The sequence below is a fragment of the Rhincodon typus genome, chromosome 18 (assembly GCF_021869965.1).
Source record: "Rhincodon typus isolate 14 chromosome 18, sRhiTyp1.1, whole genome shotgun sequence".
Taxonomy (NCBI): Eukaryota; Metazoa; Chordata; class Chondrichthyes; order Orectolobiformes; family Rhincodontidae; genus Rhincodon; species Rhincodon typus.
In genome coordinates, this window is record NC_063349.1 from 21,381,385 (window position 1) to 21,404,617 (window position 23,233).

A 23,233-nucleotide genomic window follows, 5' to 3' on the forward strand; every position below is an offset into this window, starting at 1 on the left:
TTGTGGCTATAAGAACAGGTCAGAGGCTAGGAATTCGACAATGAGTAACTCACCCCCTGACTCCTCAATGCCTGTCCACCATCTACAAGTCATAGATCTGGAGTGTGAGAGAATACTCTTTACTTGCCTGGATGAGTGCATCTCCAATACTCAAGGAGGTTGACACCATCCAGGAAAAGGCAGTCCACTTGATTGGAGCCCCTTCTACCATATCCAACATTATTCCCTACATCATTTGGCAGTAGCGTGTATCATTTACAAGATGCACTGCAACAACTCAGCAAGACTCCTCTAACAGCACCTTTCAAACCCACAATCCCTAGCACCTGGAAGAACAAGAGCAACAGATGCATGGGAGCACCACGCTGCAGGTTTCCCTTTAAGCCAACACCATTCTGACTTGGAAGAATCCTGTTTCTGAGTAAAAATCATGGAACAGTCTCCCTAACCACCTCAACTGTGGGCCTAATCAGAGTCATCCACATCCTATGAACAATTTTAAAAAGGGGATGTCGAATCTGGAAGGAAAATAATGGATAGAGTTATAGAGTCATAGAGTTAAATAGTACAGAAACAGACCCTTCAATCCAACTTGTCTGCACCGACCAGACATCCCAAACTGACCTAGTCCCATTTGCCAGCATTTGGCACATACCTCTTTAAACCTTTCCTATTCACATACCCAATGAGATGCCTTTTAAGTGTTGTAATCAAACCAGCCTCCATCAGTTCCTCTGGCAGATCATTCTATACATGCACCACCCTCTGCATGAAAAAATTACCTCTCAGGTTCTTTTTAAATTTTTCCCTCTCACCTTAAACCTACGCCCTCTAGTTTTAGACTCCCCCACTCTAGGAAAAAGACCTTGGCTATTCACCCAATCCATGTCCCTCATGATTTTATAAATTTCTATGAGGTCATCCCTCAGCCTCTGAAGCTCCAGGGAAAAACACCCCAGCCTATTCAGCCTCTCCCTATAACTCAAACCCTACAGTCCTGGCAACATTCTTGCAATTTTTTCTGTACCCTCTCAAGTTTAACATCTTTCCTTTTGAGGGGTGACCAGAATTGTACGCAGTATTCTAAAAGTCACCTCACCAATGTCCTGTACAGCCGAAACATGAACATCCCAACTCCTATACTCAATGTTCTGATCAATGAGGCAAGCATGCCAAGACTTTCTTCACTACCTAGTCTACTTGCGACTCCACTTTCAGGGAACTATGCACCTGCACCCCTCAGTCTCTGTTCGGCAACACTCTCCAGGGCCCGACCATTAATTGTATAAGTCCTGCCCTGGTTTGCCTTATCAAAATGCAATGCCTCACATTTATCTGAATTAAACAACATGTTCTTTCTGACTCCATGCAATTCATCCAGCATGGGTAAGGTTGAGAATTCCTTCCTGGCTGAGAGGCTAATTGAAGTCCTTAAGTGGCAAACCAAATGCCAGTTTAGATCCTCTTCTACTGCCAAAGGTAGATTAGTGGGGGGAGATGCCTCTACCAATGAGAAGACCACCAATAAAACTTTTTGATACAGCCTTTATGCCTTCTTTTGCAGTTTTTACTGCCCCTCTGTGGGGCCAGGTGTGTAGTGGCCTCCTGATTGGACACTCTGTGTCCCAGGGAGGGACCTCCTAGTGGCAAAGGATACCCCAATCAAAATATCTCTGTCTCTTAGCAGGTCCCACTGTTTGTTCCTTACAGAGGTCTCAGTGACTGTTCTGGTATTTCCAACCCCCTTACCCTAATTCCATGGTGTCGTCCATGATATTGCTCTTGGCTGAGTGCAGTCCTAACAGTGGCCACAACTCCTAGGTGACTACTGCTGAAAAGCTGCTGGCTCTTTGCAGAATTTTTGTGTTCTCCTCAGAAAGTGTTTCCAAATTATCTTTATCATAGCAAATTTGGCTTTAATTTTATTTGGCCTCTTCATCCACACAATAGTGATTGTAAATAGTTAAGGCCAAACAAACATTGATCCATGTGGCACTTCATTAATTACGGTGAGCTAAAATATTCTCAATCAAGTGGTGCTTTCAAATTCATGTGAAATGCTGGAAATATGTTACCTGTTGGCTCATCCACCACCTTGTCAATAGATGACATGTAGAGAATCATTTGGAAAGAAAAGGAAGAAATTAGCAGAAAGGACAACGTATGCTCAGACAAAAAGAGCAATATTCATAGATTTTTCAGTCAACAATTATATTGTTCTGTTTATATTGTTTCAGGGGTCGCATCAAGCATTTGGATGTGGTTACTCTCCTGAGAAGAATACAACCACCATTGGGATTTGGCAAGTTGTGTCCACATAGAGTGGCCTGTAAAGTAAGTAATCTTAGAATGCTTGGGAAAGACTACTCCCAATATTTCTTTGCCACTCGTGCATCATTAGCTGATAAAGTTCCAGCAATAGAGAAATATTTTCTTTTTTTTATTATTTAGACTCATCATGATTTTGTGCACCTCCGCTAAATCTTCTCTCAGGTTTCTCCCCTCTAAGAATAACCATTCTACCATTTATCCACTTACCTAAAGTCTTTTCATTTTTTTCTGCAGTCTGTCTGAATTCTTCACATCCTTTCTAAAGTGCAGTAGCCAGAATTGTACAAAATACTGCAGTTGAGCCTAAATTAATGTTCTTTAGAGGTTCATCATTTCCTTGATTTTGTAATCTGTAATATGGCAAAATTTCTCCAACCACAGGGCAATAGCATTAAGACAATCCCTGACACATTTCCACTACCAGAAATGTTTTCCAGAGCAGGTATGTGGATTATTACTTTGCAGCCAATCCACTTATAGGAGGTCCATACTAGGAACAAAAAAAAAATGCTCTCCAGTAGTTTTCTAGTGTCAGAGTCGCCTTTGTGTGTGGGTCATTCAATTAACCACGCCATCCCTTCAATCAGAAAAATCTGTCTGCTTGACCTTTCTTAAAAAAAAACTTTCATTACTGCTAGAGCACCTCCATTTTGAGACACCCTCTGTTTGCCCTACCTGCAACAACCACCTCTGTCAGTGGATATGCCAAGGCCAGAGATGCCAGCTATGTGATTGGACTGGTAGCATCAGGAGCTCACTTTCCATCCTTGATTTGTTGGTGAGCTCCGGGTAGTCACTTAAGAGTCCTCCTGCAGGAAAATGGCTCTGCCAGCCTGGCTCCGAGCAGTTGATCTTGAGGTAAGAGTCCCAAAGTCAGTATGAAAATCTGGCCCTATTCTCTATTTACAAAGCACAGGTTCCAATTTTAACTACTTTCACAAGCTGCTTTGCCACTGTCAATAATTTGTGCTAATATACCCCAATATTTCTCAGTTCCTGTCCCCACGTTAGAATATAGCTTTCACTTTATATTGCCTCTGCTCATTCTTCCTTCCAAAATGTGTCACTTTACACATTCATGAATTAAATTTCATTTGCTATGTATTCACCCATTCTGTAGGTCAGAATGTATCCCCTTTAATTTAGTACTATCCTCCTTAAAGCTCATTGTACTTCTTGCATCATTTGCAAATTTTGAAATTATGTCATTAGTACCCAAGTTTAGGTCATTAACATGCTTCAAGAAAAGTCTTGGTCTTGAACAAATGCCTGCATATGTTCCCCAAATCCAAAAAAAAGCCATCCTTCAATGCTCCCCGTTTATTGATAATGAAGAAATTGTGGCCTAGTCAGTGACAGCTGCATCCTGTGAATAAATTTTTAAGAATCACATGTCACAAACATACACTACTGTCACATACATTTAGTTCCATGTGCTTCAAATTTACTGGAAACCCTAATATGTGGCTGTTTATGAAACAACCTTTGGAATTCTAAACAGATCACCTCAATTATTTCATTAATCTTCTTCCATTATCTCAAGAGAAATCCAGTGAAGTTGTCCTTTATTGTTCAAGGTTTGGAATTTAAAAACAGGGAATTTTTTTTACAACTGAGCAGGGTGTTGGTGAGGCCTTGCCTGGAGTACTTTGCATAGTTAAGATATTCTGGCATTGGAGGCTGTTCAAAAGAGATTTAGTAGGCTGGGATGAAGGGTTAATTTGTGAAGAAAGGATAAGCAGTTTAGGCCTTTAGGGCATAGAAGAATGAGTAGTGATCTTATTGAAACATGTAAGATTCTAAAGGGGCTTGATGGGGTAGATGGTGAGAAGGTGTTTCCACTAGAGGGGGAGTCTTGAATTAGGGGACACAGCAGAATAAGGGGATCCTCATTTAAAACTGAAATGTAAAGTAACATCTTCTCCCAGAGGGCAGTGAATTTCTGAGATTCTCTACCTCAGAGAGTTGTGGAAGCTAGATCACAGAGATTATTTAAAGAGGAGGTAGATTTTTTGAAATATCAGGGAGTTGACAGCTAGGCTGAGCTAGCAAAAAAGAGGAGTTAAGGCTTGGAACAGATCAGCCATGATCTTGTTGAATGGTGGGCCAGGCTTGAGGGACCAAATGGTTGGATGATATTAACTATTTTGGCAAACCAGCTTTTTCTTCCATTTGCCCAGGTCTATACATAAATTAGAAAAATTTGGATTGGTTTAGTAATTTGATGAGGAATTCACAGAATGCTTTTGAGATTGTGCTGCTTTAGGAAACTTTCTAAAAGAGACCTGAGACCAGATATGTTAGGCTTGGTATTGTGTAGTGTGACAAAATCAATTCATGACCTCAGAGTAAATATAGCAACAATCATAATATGATTGAATTTTACATGAAGTTTGAAAGGGAGAAGATTGTGTCCAAGACTAGTATTTTAAACTTGTATAAAGGCAACTATGTGGGCATGAGAGCAGATCTAGCTTAAATGAACTGACGATGGATCAGTAGAGCAGCAGTGGTAGACATTTTAAGGATATTTCAGAATATCCATAATAAGTACATCCCTACTATAAATAGAAATGACAAGGGGAGGGCCCATCAATGTTTGCTTAAAAGGTTAATCAGGACAAATAAATTAAATCATAAGAGGAAGCTACCTAGAAATATATAAACAGATAGCAAACGTTTCTACAAGTCATTAAAAAGAAAACAAATAAATAAAATGAGTATTTGGTTCTCTAGAAGATGGGAATGGTAGGAAGAAATGGCAGATATAATTAACTCAGAGATAGTAGGAACTGCAGATGCTGGAGAATCCGAGACAACAAGGTGCAGGGCTGGACGAACACAGCAGGCCAAGCAGCATCACAGGAGCAGAGAGGCTGATGTTTCGGGCCTAGACCCTTCGTTTCTACATTCACTGTAAAGGATACAAGAAGATCGAAGTTTAATACCTGTAATCAGGAGGATCATGGTCAAATTTTAATCACTAGAGAAGCAGTTCTGAGCAAACTGATGGAATTACAGGTTGATATGTCGTTGGGTCCTGATAGACGTCACTGTAGGGTCTTAAAAGAGGCGGCTTATGGGGTACTAGATGTTTTGGTGTTAACGTTCAAAAATTAGCTTGTTTTTGAGAAAAAAACTCAATCATACTGGAAAGTAGCAAATGCGTATGGAACGAGCTGCCAGGGGAGGTGGTGGTGGAGGTGAGTAAAATTAAAATATTTAAACAGCATCTGGATGGGTACATGAATAGGAAGGGTTTAGAGGGATATTGGCCAAATGCTGGCAAAATGGGTCTAGATCAGTTTAGGATATCTGGTTGGCATGGATGAGTTAGACTGAAGGGCCTTTTTCCGTGCTATATGACTCTATGACTGTATACCACGGTGCCTTCACCTCTGCTGGGTCTGTCCTGCCAGTGGGACAAAACATGTCCAGGGATGATGATGGTGATGTCTGAGACATTGTCTGTCAGGTATGATTCTAGGAATATGAATATGTCATACTGTTGCTTGACTAGTCTGTGAGACAGCTCACCCAATTAGGCACTAATGTCTAGATGTTAGTAAGGAGGACTTTGCAGGGTTGACAAGGCTATTTTTGCTATTGTCTCTTCCAATGATTTGTTTTGACTTATTGTTTTCATATGTACCTAAGTACAGTGAAAAGTTTTGTTTTGTGAGTAGTTCGGGCAGATCATAACATACAGGGACATCCAGATCATAGGGTGTTTAGACAGAGTGAGGCATACACGGTTACAGCTGCACAGGAGGTGTATAAAAGCAAGATCAATATTAGATTTGATTTTTACAGACTTAGAATTGAAATTTAAAAGTGCAGAACAATTGTAAGAAATATGAGAATAAGATCTGCTGTGGAAAGCTTGCAAAGAGTTACCTGGTGTCAGGTGTTAGTACCAGGTGGTCCATCCTATTTCATTTCTTTGAGACTTCACAGCAATTGATACAACTGAGTAGCTTGCTAGGCCATTTTAGAGGGCAGGGAAGGACAGAGGTAAGGGAATTGAGAGCAAGTGAGGAAAATGTTGCATTCAATTAGTGTGAGGAGTAAAGCATGACCCTTGGTATGAGGTTGATGCAGTGGCAGTGGTGAAATGAGTGTGAGGTAGCAGAGATAAGATGGTGGACCCTACCCTGGCTGAGCAGAGAAGGTCATTGATCATCTTCCTTTCCTGCTGACGATTCCTCCAGATGACTGGGACAGCAATAACCCAGATGACAATCATGGACCAAACTGGCAAAACCTAATCATGTGGCATTCTCTGCTGGTTCTGGAGGACAGGATGTTGCTGCTATATGCCACGCAGTCCACCAGGGAGGGCTTCCAGGCCCCTAACCAAAAAGCGAGGCTCCAATTTTCCCTTATCTGCCTCATCGGGGGCAAATATCTTGAACTGTGCAGGGAAGCTTTGGACTGATAGTGCTTGTCCAGATGCACAATGGCCTTTTTAGGGTGTCACAGGTGCCAGGTCTATTCCAAGATATCCCTACAGTGGCAAGTTCTTCTACGTATGGCAAGTAGTAGAATCCAGAAGACAATGGATAATAGGGATGCATAGGGGCATGGAAGTGCAATTTGGAATGATCAAACAAGAAAACTCACTGGTCCTCACAGAGAGAAACACACTATGAGACTTGACAATGTTTAAAACAGCTGATAAAAGTAAGATTAAGTTCTTATTCATCTATCCAAGATATACTGTATGTCCAAATATAATAATAGGAAAAGTTGTATGAATAAGAATGAGTTTGGAAGCTATTTCTTATGATCAACATTTCTGAAGAAGGGTCTAGGCCCAAAACGTCAGCCTTCCTGCTCCTATGATGCTGCTTGGCCTGCTGTTTTCATCCAGCTCTACACCTTGTTATCTCAGATTTTCCAGCATCTGCAGTTCCTAATATCTCTTGAACAAAATTTGTTGATTTTCCTCATTATTTTTAAAACTAGATTATGCTAGATCACAAAGGTTGTGCTTTTCCTTTGACTGTATATTTAGTTTCCTTCATGTAACTTTGATATCTCTCAATAAAAGTTGGAATGATTTTTACTTGGTTTCACTAAGCCATGTTGTTTGTTGTTTCATGCAGCGCTTGGTATCCATGAATATGCCTTTAAACAGCGATGGCACAGTCATGTTCAATGCAACTCTCTTTGCATTGGTTAGAACTGCGTTAAGGATCAAAACTGAAGGTACAAACTTTTAGAATATTTAACAATTTCTTTGGTTTCAGATCTACAAGCAATGGTGGCCTGTGATTTTGATACATTGATGAGATACCTGCTTTGAGACATTTATTTTTAACTTTGTTATTTCAGAGGGAACTAGGTTAAATAAATGTTTTAGAGAAGGAAACTCACTAGAGGGGATTTTTAACTGCCTGCTTTCTGTGCTTTGCCTGGAAGTTGGATGATTGGCAGAGCAATATCTAGAAGAGAATTTGGGCATATGTCTGCTTAATTAAATGTTAAGGCAAGCTTTAAGTTGGCACCTAACTCTCCAGTCCAAAGCAGTTGGGAGACTACGTAAATATATAGGTTAGGGTCAAACACCAATTAAATATGAAAGTTATTTCAAAAAGGCTAATTTTTGTCTTTTGAAAGACCTTTTGAGAATGAAACTTTCCAGCCTATTGTGGCCTCATTCTCAATCAAATATAATTTCCCCATATAATCACTTGGTACCCAGAGGCACTAGCATCTGCCATCTCTGTGCAGAACCAAGATGATTTTAAGCATAAACCAAAAAGTCACCCATTTGATGTAAGTAAATTTCAGAGAAAGTCCAAACCTGAAAATAGTGCAGTCATCTTGACACAGTGGCAGTATCATATCTATTTTTGGCAGAATCAGAAAATTTCCTCACTATCACTACAGGTAAGAGAATATTATTTAGTATAGTGGGTTGGATTCTGGCTTTAATTTCAGGACCTTTGTTTGAAATACAATGTCCTGTCAAACAGGTAATTTGGAACAAGCAAACGAAGAACTTCGAGCAATTATTAAGAAAATCTGGAAACGTACAAGCATGAAGTTGTTGGATCAGGTCGTGCCACCAGCAGGAGGTGAGTATCCTTCAAATATGGAACAGCTTGAAAAATATAAGTAGTTATCTTGTAATAACATATAATTAAGTAACCAAATGATACAACATAACAATGGATTGGTAATGCTTAAATTTGTTTATTGGTAAATGATTTACAGGAGTAATTCAGAAATTGTTCCTGTCTCTTGATGGTAATGATTGTTGATCTATTCATATGAAAATCAGAAAATAGTACAACACAGAAGAAGACCTCATAGCCCATCTAATCTGCACCAGCTCTTACAAAGAGCAATGAAGTTACCCCCACTAATTTGCTCATTCCCCATATCACTGCAATTTTTTTTCAAGTAGTTATCCAATCACCTTTTCAAAGCTACTATTCAATCTGTTTCCATCACCTTATCAGAAAATGCATTCTAAATTCTAATCACTATTGCATGAAAACATATATTCTCATGTCACTCTGGTTCTTTATCTGATCACTTTATATTTATATCCCTAGTTATTGACCCTTCTGACATCAGAAACAATTTCTCTTTCCTCAGTCCATGTAAACCCTTCACGATTTTAATTGCATCTATCATTTTAGGTCTCAGCCTTCTCTCCTCTTAAGAACAAGACCAGGTTCTCTATTTTATCTATATAATTATAATTCCTCATCCCTCAAACCATTCTAGTACATCTCTTCAGTACTTTTTCCAAAGCTTTCATATCCATCATAAATAATGGAGCCTAGAATTTGACTCAATACTCCTACTAGGCACGATAGAGTTTGAGCATAATCCTTGTTTATGAACTCTATGCCTCTATTTATAAAGCCCAAGATCCCATACATATTATTAGCTACATGGTTAACCTGTTCTGCTGCTTTCAAAACATTGTGTACAAACACCCTGAGGTTACTTTGTTCATACACAAAATCTTCCCTCATTCTTCTTACCAAAGCATCATCAATACTTTTCTGCATTTAATTTCAACTGACATGATGAGATGCATAGATAGAGTGGATAGTCAGAGACTTTTTCCCAGCGTGGAAATGACTATTACGAGGGGGCATAATTTTCAGGTGATTGGAGGAAGGTATAGGGGAGATGTCAGAGGTAGGTTCTTTACACAGAGAGTGGTGGGCATGTGGAATGATCTGCCAGCAGTGGTAGTGGAGTCGGATACTTCAGAGACTTTTAAGCGACTCTTGGATAGGCACATGGAGGATAGGAAAATGTAGGATATGCAGGGTAGTTTGATCTTAGTAGGATAATAGGTCGGCACAACCTCTTGGGCCAAAGGGCCTGTACTGTTCTATGTTCCATGTTCTATGTGGACATGTGATCAACACAGTAGCATGAAGATCTCCTGGCATTCTTTAAGCCTAGCTTCAAGATGTTTTGGGTGCAAAGTTTTGATGAGTAATGCAGCCTACTTTGTAGAGCAAGGTATACATGTGAGCATTCCCTTCCATCCATTGAAAACACATGAAGTGTTGAGGTCATGATGTCACGCAGCCTGACAGGCTGTTAATGACAACTATTTTTCCAGTCAGGACCCTGTAGGTCCATTCCATTTGTTAGGTTCCAGATCAAGCCCCTTCAAAATATATTAAGAGGATAGCCTGGACCTTACCTTTTTCTTATTTTAAAGATAAGTGTAAGGCATTGTGTTCTGGATGCAATTTGAATGGTCAAGCTACCAGGCTTGAAACAAAACACGCTTTATTCATATACTATAATTAAACTATAGACAAAATATAAATAAAAGAATTGGCTTAACTGTAACACTACTGAAATGCTTAACAAAATAATGTATATATTAACTGCTACTAATTAGCTGTTCCAATGTAGTAACATCCCATAAACACACCTTTGGCAAAGGCAAGTTCAGCAAAATAGATTGTTTCACATGCAATTCTAGTAGAAGGAAGAGAATCCCAGCTTTTAGCTGTAACAGAGAGAAGAATAAGAGCTTCCATATCTAGCTTCAAGACCCCCAGCAACTGCTGAAAACTAAAACTTAATATTGTGGTTCTGTGGGAGCTTGACCCCGTCCATTCAAAAACAAAACCAGAAGTTGCTAGGAAAGCTCAGCAGGTCTGGCAGCATCCATGAAGAGAAATCAGAGTTAACATTTTGGGCCCGGTGACCCTTCCTTAGAACTGATGGTAGCTAGGAAAATGCCCATTTATATGCATAAGATTGGCTGGGGAGAGGGGATAAGGAGTAAACAATAGCTGGGGATAGAACCCAAAGAGAGAGAAGAACAGTTGGACAGACAACGGAGTGGATAACGATTATGGCTAGGAGGGTGAATAGCCATTAATGGAGACTGTTAGTGGCTAACAATAGGTAGTGTGTAATGGCAGACTGTGTGATAACAATGCCTGGTGTTTGGGGTAGGGGGCTAGAAAAAGGAAAGTTCAGGCCCTAAAATTATTGAACTTGATACTGAGTCCGGAGGGTTGCAGGGTCCCCAAGCAGAAAATGAGGTGCTGTTCTTCCAGCTTGCACTGAGCTTCGCTGGAACACTGCAGCAAGCCAGAGAAAGAGATGTTGGCCAGGGAACAGAGTGATGTGTTAAAGTGGCAGGCAACTGGAAACCTAGGGTCTTTTTTGCGGGCAGAACATAGGTGTTCTGTGAAGCGGTCACCCAGTCTATGCTTCATTTCCCCAATGTAGAGGAGACCACATTGTGAGCAGCGAATGCAGTAGACTAGATTGTGTGAAGTACAGGTAAAGCGCTGCTTCACCTGGAAGGTGTGTTTGGGCCTTTGGATACAGCGGAGGAAGGAGGTAAATAGGCAGGTGTTACACCTTTGGCAGTTGCAGGGGAAGGTGCCGTGGGGCTGTGGGGGTGGAGGGTGGTGTTGGGAGTGAAGGAAGAGTAGACCAGGCTGTCCCGGGGGAACGGTTCCTGCGGAAGGTGGACAAGGCAGGGGAGGGGAATATGTGTCTGGTGTTGGCATCTCACTGGACGTGGCAGAAATGGCGTCAGATGATCTTCTGGATGTGGATGCTGGTGGTATGGTATGTTAGGACAAGGGAAACCCTATCGCTGTTGCAGGAGGGAAAAGAGATGAGGGCAGAAATGAGGGAGATGGGTCAGACCCAGTAGAGAGCCCTGTCAACAACAGTGCTGGGGAATCCTCAGTTGAGGAAGAAGGTGGACATTTTGGAGGCTGCCTTGTTGAAGTTGGCCTCATCAGAACATATGCAATGGAGACGGATGAACTGGGAGAATGGAATGAAGACTTTACAGGAAGCAGGATGTGGGGATGTATAGTCCTGGTAACTGTGGGTTTATAGTGGATATTAGTGGCCAGCCTAACCCCAGAAATGGAAACAGAGATGTCGAGGAAGGGAAGGAAGGAGTCATAGATAGACCGGGTGAAAGTGAGGCTGGGGTAGAAATTGGAAGCAAAATTGATTACCTTTTCCAATTCCGTTGAGAGAGGGAAGCAGCACTGATTATATCATCGATATAGCGCAGAAAGAGTTGTGGGTGGGGGCCGGACTAGGACTGGAACAAAGAATGTTCCACATACCCTATGAAGAGACAGGCATAACTGAGGCCCACACAGGTACCCATAGCCACCCACTGACCTGAATAAAATGAGAGGAGTTCAAAGAGAAGGTGTTGAGGATGAGGACAAGCTCGGCCAAGCGGAGGAGAGTGGTGGTAGGTGGGGATGGTTCAGACCTTTGCTCCAGGATGAAATGGAGAGCCCTGAGACCCTCCTGGTGGGGAATGGACATATAAAGGGATTGAACGTACGTGGTAAAGAGGGGGCAGCTGGAGCCTGCAAACTGGAAATTCCAAAACTGGCATAAAGCGTCAGAGGAATCACAGACGTACGTGAGCAGGGATTGGATGGGGAGAAAAGACTGGGTCAAGGTAGGAAGAGATGAGTTCTGAGGGGCAGGAGCAGGCTGAAACAATGGGTCTGTCTGGGTAATCCTGTTTGTGGATTTTTGGAAGGAGGTATAAGCAAGCTGTACAGGGCTGGGGGACTGTCAGCTTAGAGGCAGTGGGGTCAGGATCGCCAGATGAAATGAGGTCAGTGACCATAGTTGATACAATGGCCTGATGTGCCATGGTGCAGTCATGATCGAGGGGAAGATAGGAGGAGGTATTTGAGAGCTGGCGCTCAGTCTGTGCAATGTAGAGGTCAGTACACCAGACTATAGCAGCACCACGCTTATCGGCAGACTTAATCCCAAATGAGCCCTGGTTGCTTGTCTTCAGGGCAGCACAGTGGCTCAGTGGTTAGCACTTCTGCCTCACAGTGCCAGGGACCCGGGTTCGAGTCCAACCTTGGGTGACTGGCTGTGTGGAGTTTGCATGTTCTCCATGTGCTGCTGGGTGCTTTGGTTTCTTCCTAAAATCCAAAGATGCACGAATTAGGTGATTGGCCATACTAAATTGCCCATAGTGTTCAGGGATGTGTAGTTGCTGGAAATGCAGGGTTAGAGGGATAGAGTAGGGGGATGGGTCTGCATGGGATGCTTTTCAGAGGGTCGGTGAGGACTTGTTGGTCAAATGGCCTGTTGCCACACTGTGGGGATTCTATGATTCTGTGAATAGCAAAGTCAGGCTTGGATCTAAGCACATGGAGTCTAGTCAGTTTGGAGACAGATAGGTTGGATTGGGTGAGGAGGGCAGAGAAATTGAAGTGACCAATGTCACATCAACAGTTCTCAATGAACTGATTGAGTGCAGGTAAAAGGCCAGAAGGAGAGCTCCAGTTGGAGGGGGAGCGTTGGAGCTGGGCGAAGGGGTCCATGGGACAGGTCAAGGATTCTTGCCCAAAAAAATGGGCACAGAGGTGAAGATAATGGAAGAAGAGTTCGACGTAATGTCATGCTCGAAATTCATTAAGCTGGGGATGTAGAGGAATAAAGCTGAGACCTTTGTTGCATACAAATGTTCAGCATCGGACAGCAGAAAATTAGGGAGGATGGCAAATAACCACAGGAAGTGGGGTTGGGGAAGGGGAGGGGAGGAAGGTTTCAGAGGGCCATTCAGGCTGCTTCTATTGTTCCAACTTTTTTTAAAAAAACCCCAAGGTCTCACAAGCTTTATTGGCTTTGAGCAGACTACTCTGCACCTCTGTCTCAACCTTTCTTCATAAAAAAATACCCAGGACAAAATATACCACTTAAAGCCATAGCATCATCACATCTCCCCACTTAAAAAGAAAACCATCACTATACAAAGACGGCTTCATTTTTAAAATCCTTTACCCTTAACGGTATTAGTAAACTACAATACATATACATTACATTGACAGTAAGCATGCAAACATTCACTACTACAGTCCATTTCAGTCAGTTTCTTCCCAGCACTGAATGCCTCAGTCATTGTTCATCAAAGTCACAACAACGTGTTGGCAATTACATTCTCTTATCCTGCCACACATATAATTTTCAAATAGATTGGCTGGATTAATAACGTCCGTCTAAACAGTGTGGAGTTTTCATTCTTAAATTTGTCTAAAATCTTTAAGGGGTTATGATCAGTATATACAATTGTCTCATCACTGGCATTATAAATGTTGAAATGTTACAATGTCAATGCTAAACTCAAGGTCTTTTTCTCAATTGTAGAATATTTCTGTTGATAATTATTCAATTTTCTGGAAAAATATCCAATAGGTCTTTCTATCTTCTCATCGGCTTCTTGTATGAGTACAGCACCGATATCCACATCACTCACATCGATAGCCACCTTGAATGGCTTTGCGTAATTAGGTGTGACTAATGCTGGGGCAGTGGCTAACACAGCTTTCAGTCTGTCAAATGCCTTCTGACATTCTTCCATCCACTGAAATTTTCTGCACTTATTCAACAAGTCAGTCAGTGGAGCAACCACACTGCTAAAATTCAGTACGAACTTCTAGTAAGAACCGCTCAATTCCAGGAATTGTAGTTCTTCCGTCTTCGTTGATGGTATGGGAAACTCCCCAATAGCCTTTATTTTCACATCCTGTGGGGCTATTTGTCTATGTACAATGACGTGGCCCAGAAAAGTGATTTGGGCTTTTGCGAACTCACTCTGAGCCATGTTTATCACCCAGCCCACCTCCTGAAGTCAATCAAATAATTCTGCTGGATGTTCCAAATGTTCTTTCCATGTGTGACTAAAATTCACCAGATCATCAATGTACACCACATAATTGAGTAATCCCAAAATTTCCTTATTACTTAGTCTTCGAAATGTGTTTCATGCATTTTTCATACTTTAAACAGGTACAGTCCATTCAGTGTCACGAAAATCGAAATTTTCTTTGCTCTTTCAGTTAAAGGTACCTGCCTTCTTCCTCTAAGTCCAACTTAGAAATAAAAAGTTCTTGTACCACCTTCTCAATACAGTCTTCCAAACATGGATTTTGTAACTGCATTCAATTGCGATAGTCCACACATCATCATTGGGTACCATCTGGTTTTGGCACCGTTACTAGGGGTGAACTCCATTTACACAACTAACTTTGAATGCATGCTCAAAGACAATAAACCAATCTTGATTAACCAATTTATTGGAGGGCTTTGAGGAGATATGCAGGTGCCTGACAACAATGGACATTCTCGCTCATCTCACCCCCTCAAGCCCACCAGCAAACTTGATAAGGTTCACTTTATTGGAATTCCCATCATAATTACCTCTGCCACCATTGGTTGTACGGTATTGGTAGTAAGAATTGTTCCTTAAGTAGGCATTAATTGCCAAAATCCTCGATTGCCAATTGGCAAGAAGGCCATCTAAGAGATTTCAAGCTCCAGACTTCATCTTGGGAGAGACAGGAAGATAGCAGACTTCCTGCTGGCACACTCCCATATAATGTAACCCTGCCCCTGAACTCACCTTGGGGGAATGACATTAAATTCTGTCTATTGACAAATATTCAGTCTTTACTGGAGGATAAGGTGTGTGTTATGATTCTATCTGATTTTACTACTGGACAAGTCAAATCCCAGACTGAAATCTGGCTTGGTAGATCATCTTTTATTTTTTCTTTATTTAACATATTTTATTTTTCATTATTTTTCTTTATTAAGCAACTCTTGGATAGGCACATGGAGGATAGTGAAATGTAGGGTATGCAAGGGTAGTTTGATCTTAGTAGGATAATAGGTCGGCACAACATCGTGGGCTGAAGGGCCTGTACTGTGCTGTACTGTTCTATGTTCTAAACTTTTTTTGAACCTATGTCAACTTTAGAGGGCTAAGTCTATAAGGATGTTGTTTAATTGGAACAGCATTTCCTCTATCTACACTATGCATAATCAGACTAGTACTTCCCAGCTTATTCCTATATATCTCCCCATGTGATTGTAATGACTCTTTCGATTTTCCTCTGGAAGGTAACTCAATAATTGATTCCAATTTTTGAGAACTTCCTCATTGTCCAGTTTAATTTGAGGAATGTCCAAATCAGAGTCATCTGAACTTGGTTCTTCACTCTATGTTGTAACCAGTAACACATTCTCGTTTTTACTTTCTTTCCCCATCAAAATACCTTTTGAGCATATTCACATGACACACTTTGTAAGATTTCTTCCGGTCTGGTGTTCTTACTAAACAATTCAACTCATTCGATTTCCTTTTGAGCTGATAAGGCCCACTAAACCTTGCCTTTAAAGGTTCACCTGCCACAAGGAGTAACACGAACACTTTATCTCCACTAGCAAAGTTACAAATTTTTGATTCCTTATCTGCGTCCTGTTTCATCATGTGCTATACTACTTTTAAGTGCTGTGTCTAACCAACTCACTCACTCTGTTTAATCTCTCCCTAATTTTGACATATTGTGCAAACATGTGGTCTCTGAACTCTGACTTACCAATTTCTCCTTAATTAACTTCAGTGGTCCTCTCACCTCATGCCCAAAAACTAATTCAAATGGACTGAATTTAGTAGGTTCATTGGGGTCATCCCTAATTGCCACCTTTATGCCAATCCTCTGGATAGTCTTGACTACAAGCCCTCAACATGATCTTTAAAGTTTGATGTCACCATTCTAATGCTCCCTGCAATTTTGGATGGTACCCAGTGAATTTGAATTGTTTTATCTATAAGCTATCCATAAATTCCTTGAATAATTTTAATGTAAAATTTGACCCTTGATCCAAATGTATCTCTGTGCATAGTCCAAATGTAGTAAAAAAAAATTGAATAACTCTTCTAAAATCCTTTTAGCCATGATACTGTGTAATGAAATTCCCTCTGGAAATCTAGTGGAGACATCCATTATGTTAAACAAATGCTGATTCCCATATTTTCTTTTAGGTAGAGGTCCTACTCAATCAATTAAGACTCTTGTTAAATGTTCTTCAAATGCAGGAAAAGGTATTAAAGCTGCTGGTTTTATCAATGCCTGACATTTTCCAATTACCTGACATGTTTGGCATGTCCCACAAAATGCAACCACATCCTTATGCAGTCTAGGCCAATAAAAATGTTTTTGTATTTTGGCTTGAGTTTTCCTTAGTCCCAAATGACCTCCTACTGGTAATTTGTGTACTGCCCACAACACCTCCTTTCTATAACCCACTGGTGATACAACATGATGAACTTCTGCCCATTTCTCATCTGCCTGAACATGTGATGCTTTCCATTTCCACATCAAGACTTCATTTTTAAGATTGTAACGTTCTGGGATACACTCAAATTCTATTCCTGTGTATGCTTTTTGATACAACTGTGTTAGTTTTTCACCTTTTTGTTGTAATTCAGTCAATTTCTCTGAACTAAAAATATCCACTTTGCCCTCCACCTGTTCTTGTTTTTCTCAACCATTTGATCTAACATAGTCTCTGATAATTGAACTTCAACTTTCTTATCTTTACTCCGTTATTCATCCTCCTGCTTCAATCTGTGGCTTTGTGACCTTGTTACCACATGGTCAGGAAAAGTTCCAGGATATACTTCTCTAACACCTCAGTTGCCTGATTTTCCACTGGCTTTTCAACCATAATAGGCATCGTTCCCACCTGTAATCCAGCTATATTATTCCCAAGGATAAACTGTATCTCCGGAACAGAAAATTTCTCAACTACTCCTACCATCCCTGCACCACTTTCCACCGAACACTCCAACCTCACTTTATATAATGGAACACTGCTCTTCTCATCACAAGTTCCACATATGACCACATTTTCTGGAAATGCTCCTTCTGAATTATATATCTCTTCATCTCTCACCATCAAAGATCGAATTACCTCCGTATTTCTTACAATCTTAATTTCTTTACCGACTCCTCCTGGCATAAATGTGTAAACTTTAGCCACACAAGTAAATTCTTTAAATAGATCTGGCACTTTCTTCTCAAGCAACCCCTGGCAAGATTGTACATTCTTTTGCAGTTTTCAGCTTCCATTAACCACTTTCTTTAACCACTTGAACAAAACTCACTGGCATATCCTGTTTTCTCACCTCCATCTCCCCAGTGCTTTTTCTAAACTAGCAACACTGCGACTTCATATAGCCTACTTTATTGCAGTGAAACCACCTGCACTTTTTTACTTCTCTTTCCCCCTCAGTGGTTTCCTTACTCTGTGGTCAGCTGTCTTCACTATCTCCAATGAGATCTCCTTTTCCCTTACATCCAAGGATTTCTTTTTTCCCCCAATTTCTTCTCAGATTGAAATTGATCTCGGAAACCAAACTTTGATTTATGAACCAATTCCTAATCATCTGCCATTTTGAACATAGAACAGTACAGCACAGGAACGGGCCCACACCAAATTAAACTAATCCCTTCTGCCTACCCTTGGTCTATATCCCTCCATTCCTTGCATATTCATGTGTTTATCTAGAAGGCACCTATCCTATCTGCCCCCAGAATTGAACGCAATACTCTAAGTGTAGCCATACCAAAGTCTTACAAAGCTACAATATGACATCCTGATTCTTGTACTCAATTCCCCGACCAGTAAAGGCAAGCATGCCTTGACCAAGATCTTTGTATCCTTGCTAGCCACAGGAGATGTCCCAGAGGACTAGTACGCCTTCTTTACGAACCCAGCTACTTGCCTGGCCACTTTTAGGGAGCTATGCACCTGAATCCCAAGATCCCTGTGTACATCAGTGCTGTTGAGGGACCTGCCATTAACTGTATACTTTTCCGTAGTATTTGGTCTCCCAAAGTGCAGCTGCTCCCACTTAATCGGATTAACCTCCATCTGCCATTTATCCACCCATATCTGCAACTGATCTATATCCCACTGTATCCTTTGAAAAACTTCTATAGTATGCACAACTCCACTGATCTCTGTATCATCTTCAAACTTACTAACCTACCCATCTACATTTTCATTCAAGTCATTAATATATATCACAAACAGCAGAGACCCCAGTACGGATCCCTGTGGAACACCACTAGTCAAGGACCTCCAGCCAGAAAAACATCCTTCTACCACTACCCTCTGCCATCTTTGGGCAAGCCAATTCAGAATCCACGCAGCCAAGTCACCATGGATCCCATGCATCTTAATCTTCTGGATGAGCCTACCATGAGGGACCTTATCGAAAGCCATACTAAAATCCATTTTGGCAACATCCACTGCTCTACCCTCATCAATCACCTTTGTCACTTCCTCTTAAAATATGACCCGCCCTTCACAAGGTCATGCTGACCCTTTCCTAATTAGGCCATGCTCTTCCAAATGCATGTAAATCCTATCCCTAAGAATTCTGTCCAATAGCTTCTCAATCACTGATGTGAGATTCACCATTCTGTAGTTTCCTGGATTATCCCTATTACCATTCTTGAACAGAGGAACAACATTAGCTACTGACCAGTCCAGGACATCTCCTATGGCTAGCAAGAATACAAAGATCTTGATCAAGGTAGTTTTGGTCTCCTGGTCTGGGGAAGGAATTCTTGTTATTGAGGGAGTTCAGCAGATGTTGACCAGATTGATTCCCAGGATGGCATGGCTGACATATGAGGGAATACTGGATCTATTTTCTGGAATTTAGAAGAATGAGGGGGGAATCTCAGAGAAACATATAAAATCCTGATGGGGCCAGTTCGTTAGATATTTTCAAAAGGGAGCTGCATGTGGCCCTCTCAGCTAAAGGAATCAAAAGGTACGGGGAGGGAGCAGGAATAGGATACTGAGATTCCATTATCAGCCATGTTCATATTGAATGGTGGTACAGGTTCAAAGGGCCGAATTGCCTACTCATGCACCTCAATTTCACTGTTTCCATATCCTTCTCCTGGGTGAATACCGACTCAAGTTATTCATTTAGAATCTTTCTTACATCCTCTGCCTCTAAGCACAAGTTCCCTCCAATATCTTTGAGTGGTCCTACCTTCTCTCTAGTTATCCCCTTGTTTTTAATGTATGCATAGAATGCCTTGGGATTCTCTTTAACCCTTCTTGCCAAGGTCATTTCATGGCCCCTTCTGGCTCTCCTAATTCCCTGTTTGAGTTCTTTCCTGCTTTCTTTACATTCCTCACAGGTCCTGTCTAATTTTAACTTCTTCAACCTTACATATGCTTCTTTTTTCCATTTCACTGAATTCACAACCTCCTTTGTTATCCAAGGAAACCTTACCTTGCCATCCTTGTCCTTCCTCCTTATTGGAACATGTCAGTCCTGAACTCTAATCAGCAGGTCTTTAAACTACCCCCATGTCAAATGTGGACTTGCTCCTCCCAATTAACACTTCCTAGCTCCTGCCTAATACTTATGTAATTTGTCCTCCGCCCAATTAAGTACCTTCCCACAAAGTCCTGTCTTATCCTTATTTACAGCTATCTTAAAACTTAAGGAGTTGTGATCGCTATTTCCAAGATGCTGTCCCCCTGAAAGATCAGTCACCTGGCCAGGCTCATTAGCCAATACAAGGTCCAGTATGGCCCCTCCTCTAGTTGGACTATCCACATGCTGTTTCACAAAACCCTCTTGGAAGCACTTAACAAACACTGCCGTGTCTAAGCTTCTTGCTCTAAGGGAGTCCCCATCAATGTTGGGGAAGTTAAAGTCATCCCTGAACAACCCTATTATTATTGCATCTTTCCATAATCTTCCTACATATTTGCTCCTCAATGTCTCAGTGGCTGTTGGGGCCTATAGTATAATCCTATCAGAGTGATTACACCCATCTTATTTTTTAGCTCTACCCATGGTGCCTCAGTGGATGAGCCCTCCAGTATGTCCTGTCTAAGTGCAGATGTGACATTCTCCCTGATTAGTAATGCAACTCCTCCACCTCTTTTACATTCCTCTTTATCTCATCTAAAACAACAAAACCCTGGAACATTGAGCAGCCAGTCCTGTCCCTGTCTCAAACAAGCCTTGTAATGGCCACAACATCATAGTCCCATGCACTGATCCAGGCTCTAAGCTCATTTGCCTTACCTATAACACTCCATGCATCAAAATAAACACACTTCAGTCCATTAGTACAATCGTGTTCATTTACTTGTCTCTGCCTGTCCTTCTTTTTGACTTACTGGTCTGAACATCTACATTCCCCGCAATCACTCAATTTGCTGACCTGCTGCTCTGGTTCCTAGCCCACTGCCTCTCTCGTTTATACTCTTGCAAATAACACTAGCAAACCTGCAAGCAAAGATATTGGATCCCCTCCAGTTTAGGTGCAACCTGTCTTGAACAGGTCACCCCTTCCCCAGAAAAGATCCCAATGTTCCAATAACCTGAATCGCTTCCCCTGCATCAACTCCTTAGCCATGCATTCATCTGTCCTATCTTTCTATTCCTTGTCTCACTAACAAAAGGCACTGGTAGTAATCCAGAGATTTTACTACCCTTGAGGTCCTGCTTTTCAGTGTCTTTCCTAACTCCCTGTACTCACTTCACAGGACCTCATCTCTCTTTCTACCTATTTCATTGGCGCCAATGTGCACAACAATCTCTAGCTGCTCACCCTCCCTCTTAAGAATTTCATGCACCCGCTGCTAATCTTGCATCCTTAACTCTCTGCCCTTCCACATGAGTTCTCATTGTTTTAAGAAGTGAATTTTTGAAGTCCTCCAAAATAATTATCTCTCTAAGAGTGTCATATGTTTGATCTATTTTCAATGCTTTTATCCGCCCATCAAAATTATTTTGTTTGTTCCTTTCAAACTGTGCGTATGTTTGACCAGGTTCCCTCCGTAGATTCCTAAAACATTGTAGGCTTCTGGTATTGGCTCATATGCACTTAAAACTAACTCATATATGGGAATTGTGATTGTGCTTTTGTTGTCCGCTACTTGACTACAAAATGGAACAAATAATACAGAAATGAAAACCTTACAAGGACGCAAGAGGAGGACAACTTGCCATAAGGGGCTATACCTTACAAGAGCAAAACAGGATCAATTCTTCTACTGTACCTCACCTAGGAGAAATGCCTGTGGCAAGTCTGATTCGCCAAAGAGCTCATCAGTGAACAGTGGGCATTTGAAATCAAGAATTTTACTGCAATATTTTAAACTTATATTTGTTTTATCAGCTCTCACAAACCACAAACATTTTACAGTCAATGTTTACATTAATCTGATCTATTTGTTACAATATGTATTGGCTGAAATTCCCCTGTTGTTCCAATGGACTCTTATAATTGTCAGCAATCCACAGTAAATTGCCACAAACTCCACCAGGACTTGAATACACCAAGTCTTAGCTCTAGACCAAAATTTTCCAGATCACTTTGCACATTTAGAACCTTCACCAGTCCCTACAAGGTCACCCATGGCGGGAGTTCCTTTACCTCAGCCATTCAGGAATCCAGAAAAACATAAGAGGCCAATGGATCAAATGAGAAAAGAGATACTTACTAATTGAAAGATGGAAGTGGGACATCCATGGGCACAGGCAAAAGCAGCTTCTACCCAGTAGTTATTTTTCTTCATAAATTTATCATCATTCAAAAAACTCTAGTCGTTCCACCTGGATATGGAATCAAGAATCTCTCAGATATATGCCAATTTATTGCTCTTACCAGACCTTTCACACTCTTCCAGAGCATGCATTGGAGGTGGTACTAGGGGATTCAATCCCTGTTTTAGTGTTGAGGTCTTGTTTTATAAACTTCAAAAATTTCATAATTTTCCATTTGAAATGCTGACAATGTTCCAAATTAACTGCATTCTGACAGTAATGGTGCATGAACATACAAAGTGCTGCATATAATTCTTAAATTTAACATAGCTACAACATAGTGTGTAACATCTTTATATTCCAGATGATGAAGTTACCGTTGGAAAATTCTATGCCACATTCTTAATTCAGGATTACTTCAGAAAATTCAAGAAGCGCAAGGAACAAGGCATTGTTGGGAAAGCAGTGCAGAAAAATGCATTGTCTCTACAGGTACATTTGAAAAATCTTTCAATTTTTTAAAAATCCTATGTGTGTTGTAATTTTTAGCTTTTTAGAATTAGCTTTTTTTTAGAATTGGAACTAGCTTTACTTTTATTGTTACATGCACTCACTTGCATGAGTACAGTGAAAAATTTACAAGCTGCTACTTAACAGTGCTATCTTAGGGACAAATGTACCTAGGCACAGAATACAAAACAGAAAAACAAAGAAAGTAAGCTAAGGAGTTAAACATTACAGTCCTTCTTCCTAAAACGTGGAAAACACAAAGAAACACAGTTAATAGTTCAACATCACAGTCCTGGGCTTGCATTCCTCACACAGCTTGACTTTGCCCTCACCACCGCCTCAAGCAGCCTGCTCCCTCTCTCACTACCTCAGGCTGCCTGCGCCTGCTTTCGCTGCAGGTCCCCGAGGCTACTTGCTCCCGCTCTCGCCGCCAGCAGCCTCGGGCTGCCTGCTCCTGCTCTCGCCGCCAGCCACCTCGGGCTGCCTGCTCCTGCTCTC

At 41.2% G+C, this 23,233-nt stretch overlaps 1 protein-coding gene across 1 annotated transcript in view; it reads left to right on the forward strand.

The window, feature by feature from the left end:
* Positions 1–23,233, forward strand: part of LOC109920177 (voltage-dependent L-type calcium channel subunit alpha-1C-like) — a 656,132-nt gene that overhangs the window by 567,881 nt on the left and 65,018 nt on the right. The window contains exons 38-41 of the mRNA XM_048607862.1: positions 2,238–2,334; positions 7,440–7,542; positions 8,313–8,414; positions 22,590–22,717. Of these exons, the coding sequence (XP_048463819.1) occupies positions 2,238–2,334; positions 7,440–7,542; positions 8,313–8,414; positions 22,590–22,717 (430 nt within the window). The remainder of the gene's footprint in view (positions 1–2,237; positions 2,335–7,439; positions 7,543–8,312; positions 8,415–22,589; positions 22,718–23,233) is intronic.